This window comes from Hoplias malabaricus, chromosome X1 (assembly GCF_029633855.1).
Source record: "Hoplias malabaricus isolate fHopMal1 chromosome X1, fHopMal1.hap1, whole genome shotgun sequence".
NCBI lineage: Eukaryota > Metazoa > Chordata > Actinopteri > Characiformes > Erythrinidae > Hoplias > Hoplias malabaricus.
The window spans coordinates 5,569,167-5,586,908 of record NC_089818.1 but is presented as its reverse complement, the minus strand read 5'-3'; the positions used below and the strand labels follow the sequence as shown (position 1 = coordinate 5,586,908).

The following is a 17,742-nucleotide window of genomic DNA, read 5'->3' as shown; positions in this document are numbered from 1 at the left end:
CTCAAGCCCAAATATTATAAGTAAGCACCTGATTGAAACACTGATCACGATGAAGTGACTACAGAATATTAATTTACACATTAATTAAAAATAGCAAACAATATTTCTGAAAGTGAATAGTTATTTCCTTTTTTTTTTTTGCATCTTTTTCCATAACCTCACTAACTATTTTGAAAATAGACCAGAATCTCTGATGCATTCAGGCCACTAGATGTCACTGTTATGGTTCTTTCATGAAGAATATCATGAAAAAGAGTCTTTGGGACAATGACTGACTGGATTTAAAATGCTCTCACTACATAATGGCTACAATGCACATTTATTCATTTATTTATTGTCTGTAAGCGCTTATCCAGGTCAGGGTCGCAGTGGGTCCGAAGCCTATCTGGAATCATTGGGCGCAAAGCTGGAACACACCCTGGAGGGGGCGCCAGTCCTTCACAGGGCCACACACACACACATACATTCACACACTACTGACACTTTTGAATTGGCAATCCGCCTTCCAATGGAGCACACAGAGGAAACCCAAATGGACACAGTGAGTACACACCAAACTCCTTACAGTGGAGCAGGATTTTAACCCACACCCTTTAGGTCCCTGGAGCTGTGTGTCTGCGACACCTACCTGCACATTTAGTAATCAACAAAAATAGTAAAAGTAAAACGGAATATTCATTCATTCATTAACTGTAACCCTTATCCAGTTCAGGGTCGCGGTGGGTCCAGAGCCTACCTGGAATCATTGGGCACAAGGCGGGAATACACCCTGGAGGGGGCGCCAGTCCTTCACAGGGCAACACAGACACACACATATTCACTCACACCTACGGACACTTTTGAGTTGCCAATCTACCTACCAACGTGTGTTTTTGGACTGTGGGAGGAAACCGGAGCACCCGGAGGAAACCCACGCAGACACAGGGAGAACACACCACACTCCTCACAGACAGTCACCCGGAGGAAACCCACGCAGACACAGGGAGAACACACCAACTCCTCACAGACAGTCACCCGGAGGAAACCCACGCGGAGACAGGGAGAACACACCACACTCCTCACACACAGTCACCCGGAGGAAACCCACGCGGACACAGGGAGAACACACCACACTCCTCACAGACAGTCACCCGGAGGAAACCCACGCAGACACAGGGAGAACACACCAACTCCTCACAGACAGTCACCCGGAGGAAACCCACGCAGACACAGGGAGAACACACCAACTCCTCACAGACAGTCACGCGGAGCGGGAATCGAACCCACAACCCCCTGGAGCTGTGTGACTGCGCCACCTACCTGCTGCGCCACCATGCCACCACTAAAATGGAATATGTTCTCCATAATTTTATTCGAAATACCTGGCATCATCATTCAATCATTTCGAAATGGCCTCACAGATGGCAAAGCAGTTGAAACACAATCCTGGGATGGATTTTTACTTTCCGGACCTGAATTTGCCCACTCTGATCTTCTACATAGGATTTTGTCTTTTGTTGAGTAGGTGATCAAATAGAATAACTTTGAATTGATTTGCAGTGAATCTTCCTCCGATATTAAATGTAAACAATAATGCAAAATGGTTTACTTAAGACATACTTTAACATAGATTTGACATCATTTATAAATACCAGCTGTTATTTAAATTGGGTGAACAGATCAATGAAAGCAATTTATAGGACCAGTGTATAGATCAAATAGTAATTAACATTTATTTACCCAATTAGTCACCTTGTTGCATTAGTAACATACCCTGTGGTCTGCTCGTTTGGCCAGCTGTGGTCAATCACATGTCCAGCAGTGAGTGTGTTATGTATGACTCACAAGTAAAATATGAACATGCAGCTTACACTTTTAAGCTGCTTACATTTAATAACCTTATGTTCATTCATGTCTTCAGCAGGTGACAGCAAAAGCCGGTTATTTAGGCTTTCTCAAGGAAAAGCCACAGCATTTTTCATTCACACATCATCAGTAGTTGGTTTTATAATTTTGTGTATGAGACTTTTGTGGATAAAAACATTTTAAAGAGCTGTTGTCTTTACTACAACAAATCATATTCATTATAGGATTTCACACGTGAAATCCGAACCTAAGGTTTGACTGGTAACTTGAGAAAATCAGGATTTGAGGTCTTAAACACAGATTTAAGTAAAGAAAGCACATTAGTCTTTTCTTGAGTGCTCTCAGGTCTTGTATTAGCACTGATTATTTGGCCACAAGAAGGTCATAACGCAAATTATATTATGGATATTATTTTTTAAAAGTTTTTAATTATTTCAGGACATGTCAGACATCTTTATGTTTTAATGTCACAGGTAGGCTCAAAAATTGGTCCTGTTCAATAGGCTTGCTCGCTGAGTAAAATGACAAACCAGAAAAACTAAATTAACATTGAAAGGTGTATATTGTCAACTGAAGTGATCTGAATCAATAAGATTCCATAATATAAATATGAATGGGCTCACAATCAAATTTACCTTCTCAGGGAAATGTAAGATAGTACAACTCATGTTACAAAATGCTAATTCCCCAGACCTGCCAAAAATAGTGCAGTTTAAACTCAAACAAAAATAATGACAAAAAGCGTTTTTGTAAAAAATATTGCTTGGATTATGTTTGCTACATAAAGCCATACACATCTCAGTGGACAAATTGAATATTAGTTTACTTCAGAAAAAGAAAAACACTAAGACATTTAGAAAATTGGCACTTTAAATCATTCATAGCATGGTCAAATCGTGAGACTTGTGTAAATCCTGCGATTTACACATCATAGGCTTGGAAAACTATATTTATCTATGATTTGAAAATCTGCGAAAAGGCAAAGTGCGCATGCGCAGTAGATTATTTAGCTGGTGCTTGTTAGTATGGCTCCTGAAGTTGTTTGTGCTTCGCACCCTCCACCTTAAGTCCAGTTTTGTGTTCGGTTTTGGGCTTCACTGTGTGGTGCTGACATGGCACACACATTTCTGCGCCTTTCCAAAGGCTGCAGGAGCGTTTTCAGTGCTTTTCTGCCTCATTACAGAGCAGCAAACGGCGGGAAAGTGGTAAGGTGCTATTTTATTGCTTTTAGCCTGTAGGCTAACGTTGGGCAATGACAGCTGAGCTTTAACCTTCATTAACGTTAACCTTACTAACGGTAATATAACTGAGTGTTCTGTAATAAACCTCTTTTCCCATGTTTTATATATTACTATCTCAGCGTTTCAATAGTGGTAAAATATTCTTGTTTTGATCTCTGAAGCTTCTTACTGCTGATATAACGTTAGAGTTGAAGTTAGCTTCAATTCCAATAGTCGGTGCTGCAGCATTTAAGGTGGAACGGACAATTCCAATTAAAAGCTGGCGAAGAAGAGCCAACTTAATGATTGTATTACTGAGGACAAACGTTCCCTGGCTGTGCTGTAGGGACTACGTATAAAAGAAAACACTTGTTTAATATTCATTAAAATAAATGCTAATATTTAAAACGGTCCAATTTTAATTATATGTTTTTGACATTTTCTGCTGGAGCCCAGTTTGTAATGCTTGTTTGGTTTACTGATCTTAAGAATGTGCATGACCATATTCCCAACTCTCTTTATCTGTTATAATTACACAGGTTATGCTACGGTTCCTTTAAGACTCATGTATGTAAATAAGTTCTGTTTTGATTGGCTGCCCTATATTGTAGTTAGTTTTAAGATGCATCCAAGGATGAAACATTCCTTTTAGCTTCAGCAAGAATGGGCTGGGCTTAACTGCTCCAGAAGCTTTCTTAGATGCCTTTCTGTTTAAAAAGTTTATATAGTACAATCAATCAGCGTTAAAATTAAATATTGTCTTTGGCTAAGTATCTTAATATTTAGCATCTTACTATGTATTCATGTAAACCCAGCCGCTGTGGCACAGGCCTCATGGATACTGAACCTGGCTTGGAACTGGAAGGTTGTTGGCTGGGTGACTGATGGACCAGAGCTTAGTCCTCCCTCAACATCCAGGGAGCAAGGCACCTAACCCCCCAGCTGCTCCCTGGGCACCGGTTGCCCATCACTATATGTGTGTGCACGATCATTGCCTCTACTGCCCTTGTGTGTGTTCATTATCACAGATGGGTCCAATTGCCTGTTTTTCAGATAAATGCTCACAAAGAGGTGCTGCAGACTTTTGACAGGGGAATGTTGCTCTCCCAGTTCCTGGGAGCCTACAGAAGGTTAAGCTCTAAGCCTCCAAAAGGTATGCAATTTACATAAAATGTTGCTCTCCATTTAGGCAGTACTGTTCTCCTTCCCGTTTTCTTATGTTTATTTTTCCTCTAAGGATTTGAAAAATACTTCCCAAACAGCAAGAACGGCAGCTCAAAGAACAGCGAGCCCAAACCACCCAGTGCAGAGGCCAAAGGTATCGTTTCTTTAGTAGCATGCATTCTTTTTTTAAGTAGTTTATTCATATAAATCAACTGGCTAGGCACCATTACAGGCATAAAACAATGCTCTATTGTATTTTCAATTTTACTATTTGCATTCAGAGGGCAAGCCAAGCAATGCCCAAAAGGCAACTGGGAAATCAGAAGGAGGCGGTGGAGGGAGTGGAGGAGGGAGTGGAGGCAAAAGAGGAGGAAGGAAGGAAGACTCCACTTGGTACAGTCGTCTCCAAAAGGTTTGTCTGTTATTTTTCAAGAACAGTGTTATACAGCGTGCTAGAAGATGCCTGCAATGTTTACTATAATTTACTGCTACTATAATTTTATTTATAGGCGAGAATCATTCTTTAATGTTGTATTGGATTGATGTTGATATTTCCATGGATACGCTGTCCTAAACGTTAATAAAGTCAGTTGTTACAGTACATCATATGTTTACCATTATTCAGTCTTGATAATGATTTTTATTTGTCGTATTATTTTTCGCAGGGTGAGATTCCATGGGATGATAAGGAGTTCCGTATGTACTTTATAAGTGCTGCAGCTTTCTGGACGGCGGTGACATATTACTTCTTCTTACGGGACGGTGGGAAAGAAGTTACCTGGAAAGACTTTGTGAACGGTTACCTTGCAAAAGGAGTTGTGAGTTTGTAGTTGTAGATTTCATAATTAATATAAGTCATTTTGATTGTAAGCGTAGGACTGAAATTTGTTTTGTGTTTCCTCAGGTTGACAGGTTGGAAGTTGTGAACAAGCGCTATGTGAAAGTGATTTTCCCTCCAGGGAAAGCACCAGTGGATGGGGTTAGTTGCTTCGTTCTTTTTAGACGATTCTTATGTCATTCATTTAGAACATTCTTCTGATGCTTTAAATATGAACTGAAATCATAACAAGTGCTCTAGAGTTAATTTGTATCATCTGGGGGGAGGAGGTGCTTTGGTCCAGAGCAGTGTACTTATGTCACAAAATGTCTGTGATGTTAGCAGCCTTGCCCAAATGCTGGTGTTGGTGTAGCGTGATATGATTATCAGGGCTGGGAATCACACCATAGTCTTCTGGTTGGGGCCTGTGGTGTTGTCCGCTATGCTACACTAACAACACTCCATGTTGTTGCATTAAAATTTCTATATAGATTTTGTATTATTGTTCTTCACCCAAAATACAAAAAAACAAATTTCTTTTAACAGCAATACGTGTGGTTCAACATTGGCAGTGTGGACACCTTTGAGCGAAATCTAGAGAACGCTCAGCTGGAGCTGGGTATTGAGGGTGAGAACCGACTGCCGGTGGTCTACTCCACCGAGAGTGATGGGTAAGGCCAAGCCTTTTGACATTGATATTTCTGCAGTACTTTAAAGGAAAATAATTATCATTGTGGTAGAGGAATTCAAATATGACCTGTTCTCCCCAGGTCTTTTCTCCTGAGCATGCTTCCCACTGTGCTGATCATCGGCTTCCTGCTCTTCATGCTGAGAAGGGGACCAGCAGGTGCTGGGCGGCCCGGCAGAGGCATGGGTGGTTTGTTCAGTGTGAGTGAGACTACTGCCAAAGTGCTGCGGGATGAAATAGATGTTAAATTCAAGGATGTTGCTGGTTGTGAAGAGGCCAAGCTGGAGATCATGGAGTTTGTGAACTTCCTGAAGAACCCAAAGCAGTATCAGGACCTGGGTGCCAAGATTCCCAAGGTAGCAAATTAAGTATGCTGCTAAATATGTTGCTGAAATGTCTTGAAAATTGATCATTTTCAAAACATTCCCAAATACTTTATTGAATATAAATTACATTGTCAGCCTTGTTATTACATTCTTATGAAGTTGACCTTTGAATAAATTCAAATTGTGCATGTTGTTTTCCCCAAGAATAAACGTCAAATAGATTAATTTCTGACACTGTGACTTTAGGGGGCCATTCTAACTGGACCTCCTGGTACTGGAAAGACTCTGCTAGCGAAGGCCACAGCAGGTGAAGCTAACGTCCCCTTCATCACTGTTAATGGCTCCGAGTTCTTGGAGATGTTTGTGGGTGTTGGTCCAGCCAGGGTAGGTGAACTCACAATCACAAGAAGAACTAGTTTGTTTGTATTTTGACAGTGAGGGTAATTAATATCTGCAAGGATATAGTATTATTGCCAAAAGACTTTCTTCACATTTAGGTTCAACAATTTTAACTTTCATGGGCGGCATGGTGGCGCAGCAGGTAGTGTCACAGGTGACTCTCTGTCAGGAGTGTGGTGTGTTCTCCCTGTGTCTGCGTGGGTTTCCTCCGGGTGACTGTCTGTGAGGAGTGTGGTGTGTTCTCCCTGTGTCTGCGTGGGTTTCCTCCGGGTGACTGTCTGTGAGGAGTGTGGTGTGTTCTCCCTGTGTCTGCGTGGGTTTCCTCCGGGTGACTGTCTGTGAGGAGTGTGGTGTGTTCTCCCTGTGTCTGCGTGGGTTTCCTCTGGGTGACTGTCTGTGAGGAGTGTGGTGTGTTCTCCCTGTGTCTGCGTGGGTTTCCTCCGGGTGACTGTCTGTGAGGAGTGTGGTGTGTTCTCCCTGTGTCTGCGTGGGTTTCCTCCGGGTGCTCCGGTTTCCTCCCACAGTCCAAAAACACACGTTGGTAGGTGGATTGGCGAATCAAAAGTGTCCGTAGGGGTGTGTGTGAGTGAATGTGTGTGTCTGTGTTGCTCTGTGAAGGACTGGCGCCCCCTCCAGGGTGTATTCCCACCTTGCGCCCAATGATTCCAGGTAGGCTCTGGACCCACCGCGACCCTGAACTGGATAAGGGTTACAGACAATGAATCTATACAAAATGAAAAATATTTGCAGCATGTGGGTATTTATTATGCATACTTAAACATCATCCATGGTGGTCTATAGCTTCCTTCATGCCAGTCTACAAGATGGGCCAGATTTGTAGATTACTTGGGTTGTTTTGGTCCATTTCTCCATAAATGCCTACAACTCTTTCAGTCTCTGTGTTTATCTTCTTATAGCTCCAATGATAATCTTTTTCTGCTTGGTAATTGAGGAATGATTGGTTTTAGCTGGGTTTAAAGACTTTAAAGTTTTCAAAAGCTCATGAACCAGTTTCATGACTGACCTCTTTTTTGTCGTTAAAGTGTTGTGTTAACAACAGAGGGAATTGATCTGAATTGAACAATGGCGTTAATTTTATTGAACATGTTTTAGATCAGTGTGTGAGTCCTACTCTGCATTGTGTTTTTTATTTTCCTCAGGTTCGAGACCTTTTTGTTTTGGCTCGTAAGAACGCACCCTGCATCCTCTTCATAGATGAAATCGATGCTGTCGGAAGAAAGAGAGGCAGGGGCAATTTTGGTGGGCAGAGTGAGCAGGAGAACACACTTAACCAGTTACTAGTGGAGATGGATGGTATGTATCTGATGTTATTACTCAGAGGGACTGTTATTAAACAGAAGCTGTATTTTTAGCTTCCATCCCTGAACATAATCAATGGTGTGGATAATAATGTTGTCCTATACTTGCTCCATTTAGGGTTTAACACTGCCACCAATGTGGTGGTTCTCGCTGGCACAAACAGACCGGATATCCTGGACCCAGCACTGATGAGACCAGGGCGATTTGACAGGCAGATATATATAGGTACGTGGTCTAGAATTGTAACTCTTAGGGACATTAGTTTCCCATACATCAGGTTTAAACCTTGTCTTGCATTAAACTGCACAGCAAGTGGTCATTCACCACAGATTCACCACAGATTCAGATCTGATTCAAACAGTTAAAAATTTAAAGGTTTATCCCCTGCATCTGGGGAAACTTTCCCTTCAGTGTTTGTGTGTGTGAAGCAGTTATTAAGACCACACTGGATCCATTGACTTTACGTTTAACATTTTCCTGAAATATTCTGATAAATCTTTCCCCTTGTTAGTTAAGCATTGATTTTTACAAGTTTCCTCCACAGATTTAATAAACTCATACTTTCTATCTATGGCTGGAGTTAATGAATGTCTATGGAATAAATATAAGCAACTTTAGGGCATGGATTAGAGCATTAACCATTTCTCTGTGATGCATTTCTTCACTGTCCAGGTCCTCCAGATATTAAAGGTAGAGCATCTATATTCAAAGTACATTTGAGACCCCTGAAGCTAGACACAGAGCTGGACAAAGAAACTCTGGCCAGAAAAATGGCAGCTCTTACACCTGGCTTTTCAGGTAAGTGGCTAATTTGTTGTTTTTCTAGTTTTTTAATGAAAATATTCACATCACAATATCACATCCTTCCACCATACCAAGTAAAGCCAGTCCGTAGTTCTTGTGTGATATTTTTCAGCTATTTAATGTATTGCCAATAGAGTGGCAAATGCACTCTTTTCTCTCCCCAAACTCACTCTCTGCTATGAAGATGATAATTGTTTCATGAGTTGTTGCTGAAACCTCTGCATGAATCATTTATGCTAAATGTATATTAGAGTAAATTGGGATGTTTTGTTTGCAGATAATGTGGACAATTGTTTCCACACACTGAAGCTGGTGTATTGCGCTCATATCAGATTATTAAGGGATGGCAAATCCGTGCAAATCCGATGTTCATCTTTTGTAACATGAGCAATTAATTCCAGCTAACTCACCTATTATTCTACTGTTGGCAGGTGCTGACATCGCTAATGTTTGTAATGAAGCAGCATTGATAGCAGCTCGCCACCTTTCCGATGCCATCACCCAGAAACACTTTGAGCAGGCCATCGAGCGCGTGATCGGAGGTGAGTGCATGAACGTGTTTCTTATGTAAGCACAGCCTGATATGGGAAAAAAAATGCTGCATACTGCTTCAAAACCCTACAATGTCTCGTGGGGTAAGAACAGTGTTTAACCTCTTGAGTTGTAATAAAAGTGCGGAGGATTTATGGATGTTCTGTGGGTGTGCAGGCCTGGAGAAGAAGACACAGGTATTGCAGCCTGAGGAGAAGAAGACTGTGGCATACCATGAGGCAGGACATGCGGTAGCTGGGTGGTTCCTGGAACATGCAGACCCTCTTTTAAAGGTAATTTTGCATTTCTATAGCAGTGCTGTAATGCTCACAATGCAGTATATTTTGTGTGGGCATACCTTGTCAATCATTCACCTCAAAAAGCAAAATACAGAGTCATTTAAAATCATGACTCTGTAGGATATGACTAATGCACAGAATATTACTGGATTCATTAGGATATGTATGTGTAGGGACACAGCTTTGTTTAAGCTTGCTTTAAGGATGCACTGATATGGAAAGTGTGGACTCATTCTGATATTCATTATATCTCATGCTGATCAAGATTAAAATGCATTCATAAAATGTACAAATCTGTACTGTATGTAACTTAATTAGCATTATGGAGAAATGTAGCTAAAAGTAATATTTTAGTCAAGATATTTCAGCCATTTATCAGTGTCACTTAAACTGTAAATTAAGAAATAATATATCGTTTTGAAATATCTTTAAAATCTAAACATAGCTAACAGTTCATTCATTCATTCATTATCTGTAACCCTTATCCAGTTCAGGGTCACGGTGGGTCCAGAGCCTACCTGGAATCATTGGGTGCAAGGCGGGAATACACCCTGGAGGGGGCGCCAGTCCTTCACAGGGCAACACAGACACACACATTCACTCACACACTCACACCTATGGACACTTGAGTCGCTAATCCACCTACCAACGTGTGTTTTTGGACCATGAGAGGAAACCCATGCAGACACAGAGAGAACACACCACACTCCTCACAGACAGTCACCCGGAGCGGGAATCGAACCCACAACCTCCAGGCCCCTGGAGCTGTGTGTATAGCTAAAAGTGATATTTTTAAAGCAATTGATAGGATTCTGATATTGTGCCTTCTTAAATTCCTTAACTAAGCCCTATTCTGTTTCTCGTACACACTGTAATATTTAATGTTGAAATCTTTCCTCAGGTGTCGATTATTCCTCGTGGGAAAGGCCTGGGCTATGCTCAGTACCTCCCCAAAGAGCAATACCTGTATACCAAGGAGCAGCTGCTGGATAGGATGTGCATGACTCTGGGTGGGCGTGTCGCAGAGGAGATTTTCTTCAGTCGCATCACCACTGGGGCACAAGATGATCTAAAGAAAGTGACTCAGAGTGCATACGCACAGGTTTGATAGGATTTAACTGTTTTTGATAAAAAGTACAATGATGCAGTGAATAGACTTGTCATAAGTCAGTTCTATTGAATATTTAGATAGTTCTCCTGTGTAAATGAACCTAACTGATGATATATGAGCTGATATGCTTGCTTGCCTCCACAGATAGTGCAGTTTGGGATGAATGAAAAGGTGGGTCAGGTGTCCTTTGACCTCCCTCGGCAGGGAGAGATGGTTCTAGAGAAGCCATACAGTGAAGCCACTGCTCGCCTAATCGATACAGAGGTGCGAAGCCTCATTAACGCAGCATATCAACGCACACAGCAACTGCTGATTGAGAAGAAGGCAGAGGTGGAGAAGGTATGGACGAATTGCGGAAAACATGATACACACTGTTTAAGGCATTATTTAAATAAATTACACTTTTATTGGGTTAAGTCTATTGAGCATACACAAATTTACGGACTCCTGGACTACAAAGTATGTTGGTTCTTCACTTACTGTGAGTGATGGTCTGCTCTTTAAATTGTCTTTAAATTTTAAATATTGTGTTCGATTGGGTTTCTGCTTCAACTAGGTGGCGTTGCGCCTACTGGAGAAGGAGGTCCTGGACAAGAACGACATGGTGGAGCTTTTGGGCAAGCGCCCATTTGCGGAGAAATCGACATACGAGGAGTTCGTGGAGGGCACGGGAGGGATGGATGAAGACACCTCGCTCCCTGAGGGCCTAAAGGACTGGAATAAGGAGCGTGGGAGCGAGAAGGAGGAGAGCACAGACGAGCAGGTGGCACGACAAATCACAGGCGGCATGCCTTTCTAAAAGCATTTCTAGAGGAGGAGGATGACGTCAGGGCTCTGAGTGGGAATGTTTCTGATGCTTGGGTCTTACCCGAGGCAGAGGACCGTAACCGAGCCTCTGCCCCTCTCCACTGGGAGGGCTGGTGTTATGACCTTGCTAATCCATACTGTTGCACAGCTGAATGCAGAGGTACGTGCTAAAGGAGATGCTTTGTGGAAAGTCATTAATTGTGCCAGCTCTTGGTCAGTGAACCCCAGGCTGAAACGGTGATCGAGTTTATGGGATACTGCTCTGTTGTGCTAGAAAGCCACAGTTAAAATACTCTAGCCACACAATATCTGAATTTTGCAACACTGACCAAGCCACGTAGGAGAGAAAATTATGAAAAGGTATATGAAGAACATAAGTGTTTCTATTAAATATATTATATATTTTTTGTTATTTTGCAGTCAATATTTCTTCTCTCAAGAGCTTGTACAAATAAATCAGATTGTTCTAGCTCTGTAAATTAGATCCACAGTTTAAAGACGACAAATGAAATATGTTTCTGGTTTAAACAGGTGACGATGCACTGTTGGTATATTCTAGATGTGAGGAACATTTAATTTGTGGCAGACAGCAGAAAGAGCATGACATCATTCTCATTAGCAAGCTTTATTTTTGCTTTTGGAAAAGTTAGTAACACTTTATTTGAGTCACTATACACAGTTACTTTGTCCAATGCTATGAACGTATACAGCTCAAAAAAGAATCAATAAAAAAACTACAAAACTACTTTACTAGTTACATTATTAGGTCTACATCTAATAACCAGAGATGCCACATGCCCCCCTCTTGTTACAGGTTTACTGGTACGTCAGTGTACTTACACATCCGCGGTAAATCATGGGTTACACTTTGGGATGATGTACTGTACTTGGACAAACCGCCTCTTAACGCCCGCCAAAATCAGCTTTTATGGATGTATTCATTCTTGTAAAAGATTTTCACATTATTAATATTTACTTTGATTTCACTCATTGATTTGATAGCAGTTTACACGATAAATCACACGGCTTGCAAAATAAGTGACTAGAATAGTTTGTAGATTGCCAGTAAGCATCTCTAAATTCATTATTTATTCAGCAGTACAGAGCCTAATGTGGTGAATACAAACCTTGTAATTCAGAATACTTCAATCCACAGCATCTCACCAGTGTCTGATTGTTTTCAGATCGCTTGTGAGGTGCTTTTGCAAAAATGACTTCTGTAATATTTTGTGAATATGTGTATTTTGTGAAAATGGTTTTGAATGTTTGAATAAATGTACATGGGTTTAAACGCTATATGATTTTACCCTTTTCTTTATTGTTAATATATGTACTGTGCAAATGTCATGGCCCAGTCATATTATCTGTGACAGTTTTTCCTTTGTTATTATATTTTATCTGTTGATGATCTACAACCAAAAAACGAAACACGATCTGTGGGTGGTGTCTTTTTTTTTTTTTTTTTTTTATATTAGTGTTGTGTGTTTACTCACTTGTTTATGTTGGTGGTTAGATGTTTACTCTATGGATGAAGAACTTTGTTTGTTAAGTGAAAGTATTCTGCTAGTGAAGTTACAGCAATTTTTTTTCCTATCAGGTTTTTTTTTGTCCACAAGGGAGCGCTGTAGGACTTTGCTTTTCCCCTCAATGTCTTTTCAGGCTGGCCTTTTGGCAGTAGGATCTAAACTGTGGCCCCTGTGGAAGAACATGGACGAGAACCTTGTAAAAACTTACAGCCAGATCGACTTGGGCTTACTGCTCAAGTCTACGTGTCGAGCTATGTCATCAAAACACGCAGTGATCCGAAATAGCCCCCCCACAGCGGCAGTGCAGATTAGAGAGCAGGCGTGATTCAGCAGCCGAGGAGGACGTCCACATTTAGACACGACAGACACGAAGAGGGTTCCCTCACTGCCTTCTCTGACTCAGTGCTGAGAGGATGCCCCCCTCCAACACCCCCACCCCACCCCCCCCCAGCTGATGACATCACCTGCATGCAGATCGTCCTGCTCGAGAGGTGGATTCTGAATTAGCAGAGTGACTGAGAGTATTTTTTTTAAAAAGAAGTTCACTCTGTGGACTTTCTGTGTGAGTCTTAGTCACTGTCTGGGTTGTGTTTGTTGCCTCTTGTTTATTTCTTTGTGCAGGGAAAGTTGAGGCGGGCTGAAGCAACATTAGTCACAAAGCCATGAGAATGCTACTGAGCTTAACATCAATATGCGAGCTGTTTTTCATCTGTTTGTGTCATGCACCTCAGTGATTCATTGGAGGTGAGGGCTGTTCCACTCGTCTAGTGCAGGGTGTTGCTTTGTTGTTTTGTGCGCGTTACATAAGTGCAACTGAGATGCTTTTGTATGCTGAATGTAAGTTGATGAAGATAATAAAGTTTGGTGTTCCTTCCTGTTGGTGGCAGGGCCAATGAACACAGATGAAGATGTCATTCCCACAGGAGATGCAGAGGCAGTCGGAGGTGAAAGAGAGCAAACATGACTTGCAATGAATCATCCGCGGTGTTCAAGGAGCTTCTGAGCACTGCGTGTGAAGGAACAGGTAGAGAGAGAGAGGGAGAGAGTGAGAGGCGAAGGTAGAAGGAGCGTTGGTGTGAGAGAACAAGAGGGAGGGGGAGAGAGAGAGAGATCGAGGGATCCCGCCTACCCGCCTTTTCTAGCAGTACGTAGGCTCTGACTCAGAGGAAAGCAGCAGTGGGTGAGGACTATCCTGCCAAAACTCACACGCCACCTCCTTACTGCATCTTACATCATCATCATCATACACCAGTTACACCTCACCATAACGTGAGTAAAATGCAGGGTCTGGTTTATCGATCCTTTAACCACTATCAAGTAACACAGCCATGTTCCCAGTTCTTTTTACAAGTTTGTGTCTGTTGGTCAAACCTCCTGTTAAAGATTTATTCAGATAAATAACATTAAATAAGGCATACACTGGTGTAGTAACTTAGACAACCTTGGATTGTTCTTCTTTGTTAACCTTTAATGAGTTCTAGGCTTGTCTCTACAGAGGCATGGCAAGTACCTCTCACTTTGGATGAGTCAAACTGGCAACTGATTCCTTTTAGCAGACAGAATCATTACCTTTTCCTTAGAAGGATAAGAGATCCCTTATTGGACAATATGGATGGCTGTACTCCCGTTAACTCAAACATTATTTATACTGTATCTCCTAACCCACTATACCACAAATGTAATTCATTGGTGTATTCTCAGTGAAAGTGCTATTTCAAGAAGCAACTATTTCTAATTCTCCGTCCCTATTCCCTAATCAAAAAAGCATAGAGAGGAAAGTCTAAAATTTCCACCCATGCATTTACACCAAGCAGCACTCTTTTGGAGCAAAGTGTTCTGTGCTGGAGGGCGGCACTGTGGGTCAGCAGGTGGTGTCAGTCACACAGCTCCAGGGACCTGGAGGTTGTGGGTTCGAGTCCCACCCCAGGTGACTGTCTGTGCGGAGTGTGGTGTGTTCTCTCTGTGTCTGCGTGGGTTTCCTCTGGGGGACTGTCTGTGAGCAGTGTGCTGTGTTCTCCCTGTGTCTGCGTGGGTTTCCTCTGGGGGACTGTCTGTGAGGAGTGTGGTGTGTTCTCCCTGTGTCTGCGTGGGTTTCCTCCGGGTGCTCCGGTTTCTTCCCACGGTCCAAAAACATGTTGGTAGGTGAAGTGGCGACTCGAAAGTGTCCATACGTTTGTGTGTGTGTGTGTCTGTGTGAAGTCCCTGTGAAGGACTGGCGCCCCCTCCAGGGTGTATTCCCGCCTTGTACCCAATGCTCTGGACCCACCGTGACCCTGAACTGGATAAGCGCTTACAGATAATGAATAAATGCACATGTTTGAAGATACGAGAGTTTGATGGGAATCCAAGAACACTACACCTACAGTTAAGTATGGTGGTGGAGACGTCACGATATGGAGCAGCTTCTTTGCAAAAGGTACAGTGTCATAAGAATGGATTCCACCTTTTCTCCCAAAAAACAATCCCAACAGTAAATAACTCACTAGTTTATATAAAAAGAAATAAACATGCTTTAACAGTCAGTTAATGTTTAAGTGTCACTCCAGTGAGGTCTGAATATAACTACAAGCAGCAATTCTAGGGGCCCAAGCACCTTGTCACAATGTGGCTTTGAACACACTGAATGATTTAAATGACTATTACTTAAAAAGAAGCCTTGCTCAAAGGATGCAGACAGATTCTTTTTAAATTTAAACCATCTCAAAACATCATGGGCTCCTCTGTCCATTTCCACATCTGCTTCCTCCTAATTATCAGCTAAGCATTCCAGGGCAATGTGTTGAGAATTTAAACATTGTTAATACACAAGATACACTGATGTTAATCTCAGCTTTGGCCTGATGGTGTGGAATGGTATTCTGTTTTTTTATGTGAACACCAATATGTTTATAAAATTTCATGGGAACCCAGCAAATTATTGCAATATCCCATTGTTCAGTATCTCAATAAATGTAATTGCAGAGTTATTAGTCTCAGTTTGAGCATGGGCAATATAACACTGATAAAATAATTAATTCCTCCAAAGTTCCGTCTTAGAAAAAGGTTATATTTTATGCTTCTGATGGTCCAAGTATTATCAAACACACTCAATGATGTTGAGGTGTGGGCTCTGGGGCAGCTAGCCTATTGTTTCTTTGTTTGATTTTGCAAATCCTTGACAGGTCCACATGCTTTCAGACCTGTGTCATTGACTTGTCTTCTCATAGGTGTCTCACGGAAGAATGGCGAAAAACATCTCTGGACTTTTTCATCGGTGACGCTTTATATTCTTACGTTCACAAGATTAAACGCTGTAAGTTCATTCTTATAAACAATATCTCAATAATGTTTTTAAAAGTAAATATATTAAAAGAGAACAAGACAAAAAGTTTCTCTGACACACATAACAGTGAAACACGTGAGCCATAGGACTAATAAGGACACTCTTACTCACACGCAGTGTAGAGAGAGTGTGTGTGTGTGTGTGTCAGCTTTAGAGAGGAGCTACTGCAGTCAGTGGGATGTGTGATGGCACCTTATGGGCAGCTTTCAGAAATAGCATACTCACCACCACACATGCGCACGCAGACACACTCAGTCATACACACTGCCCAGGCAAACATGTGGCTGTGCTAAGAATAAGATTTTAAGAGTTATATGTATGTTTGATCTAGTACAGCATCGTGTCCTTATCTACTTCCGAACAACATGGCCCAGAATAGATGTGACGATGCTGAAGTGGGGTGGGGTTGAGGGGTAGCCCATGTGCTCTGCCCACAACAGCACAACACTCACTGAGACCTTTGCACTGAGAGTCCTTTTTGGTGCTTGTAAACTTGTAGCAGCAGAGGAAACAGTGAAAGCTGAAATCTAGTAAGTTCTACACTTAATGCTACAGTTAATGCATACATTTCAGAATCATAAAATCATAATATATTATGTCTTCTCTTGTCTCTGAGCAAAAACATTGTTTCAAGGTGGGGCTCAGAGCAATCAGAACTAACCTGAGGTGGGTGGTATTTGGTGAAAGATGATTCTGGAACTATTAAACTACAGTGCACTGTACGTTTATGAAAATCATTTTATTTTAATGGATGTTTGTAGAAAAACAGAGGGTCTTGTAGAATTTTAAGATGAATCAGACTTACTAAATAAATAATAATAATTATAAAAGGAAACCTATCCCTATCAGCAGTCATTATCCTTATTGTTTTTTCCATACTTTGTATCCATCCTTCCATTCATTATCTGTAAGCGCTTATCCAGTTCAGTGAGCCTACCTGGAATCATTGGGCGCAAGGCGGGAATACACCCTGGAGGGGGCGCCAGTCCTTCACAGGGCAACACACACACGCACACCTACGGACACTTTTGAGTCACCAATCCACCTATCAACGTGTGTTTTTAGACTGTGGGAGGAAACCTACGCAGACACAGGGAGAACACACCACACTCCTCACAGACAGTCACCCGGAGAAAACCCACGCAGACACAGGGAGAACACACCACATTCCTCACAGACAGTCACCCGGAGGAAACCCACGCAGACACAGGGAGAACACGCCACACTCCTCACAGACAGTCACCCGGAGGAAACCCACGCAGACACAGAGAGAACACACCAACTCCTCACAGACAGTCACCCGGAGGAAACCCACGCAGACACAGGGAGAACACACCACATTCCTCACAGACAGTCGCCCGGAGGAAACCCACGCAGACACAGGGAGAACACGCCACACTCCTCACAGACAGTCACCCGGAGGAAACCCACGCAGACACAGGGAGAACACGCCACACTCCTCACAGACAGTCACCCGGAGCGGGAACTGAACCCACAACCTCCAGGTCCCTGGAGCTGTGTGACTGCGACACTACCTGCTGCGCCACTGTGCCACCCCCATGC

At 42.2% G+C, this 17,742-nt stretch overlaps 1 protein-coding gene across 1 annotated transcript; it reads left to right on the top strand.

Moving 5' to 3' along the window:
- The first annotated feature begins 2,870 nt into the window (after positions 1-2,870).
- LOC136676076 (mitochondrial inner membrane m-AAA protease component AFG3L2-like) lies at positions 2,871-12,637 on the top strand. Its single transcript, XM_066652926.1, has 17 exons — positions 2,871-3,050; positions 4,119-4,218; positions 4,303-4,383; positions 4,511-4,641; positions 4,895-5,047; positions 5,134-5,208; positions 5,593-5,717; positions 5,817-6,090; positions 6,307-6,444; positions 7,620-7,773; positions 7,897-8,004; positions 8,452-8,577; positions 9,015-9,125; positions 9,292-9,407; positions 10,315-10,515; positions 10,669-10,863; positions 11,081-12,637. Exons 1-17 carry the CDS (start codon positions 2,958-2,960, stop codon positions 11,321-11,323), a joined length of 2,424 nt encoding a protein of 807 aa, XP_066509023.1. The 5' UTR covers positions 2,871-2,957; the 3' UTR covers positions 11,324-12,637.
- Positions 12,638-17,742: the final 5,105 nt, after the last annotated feature.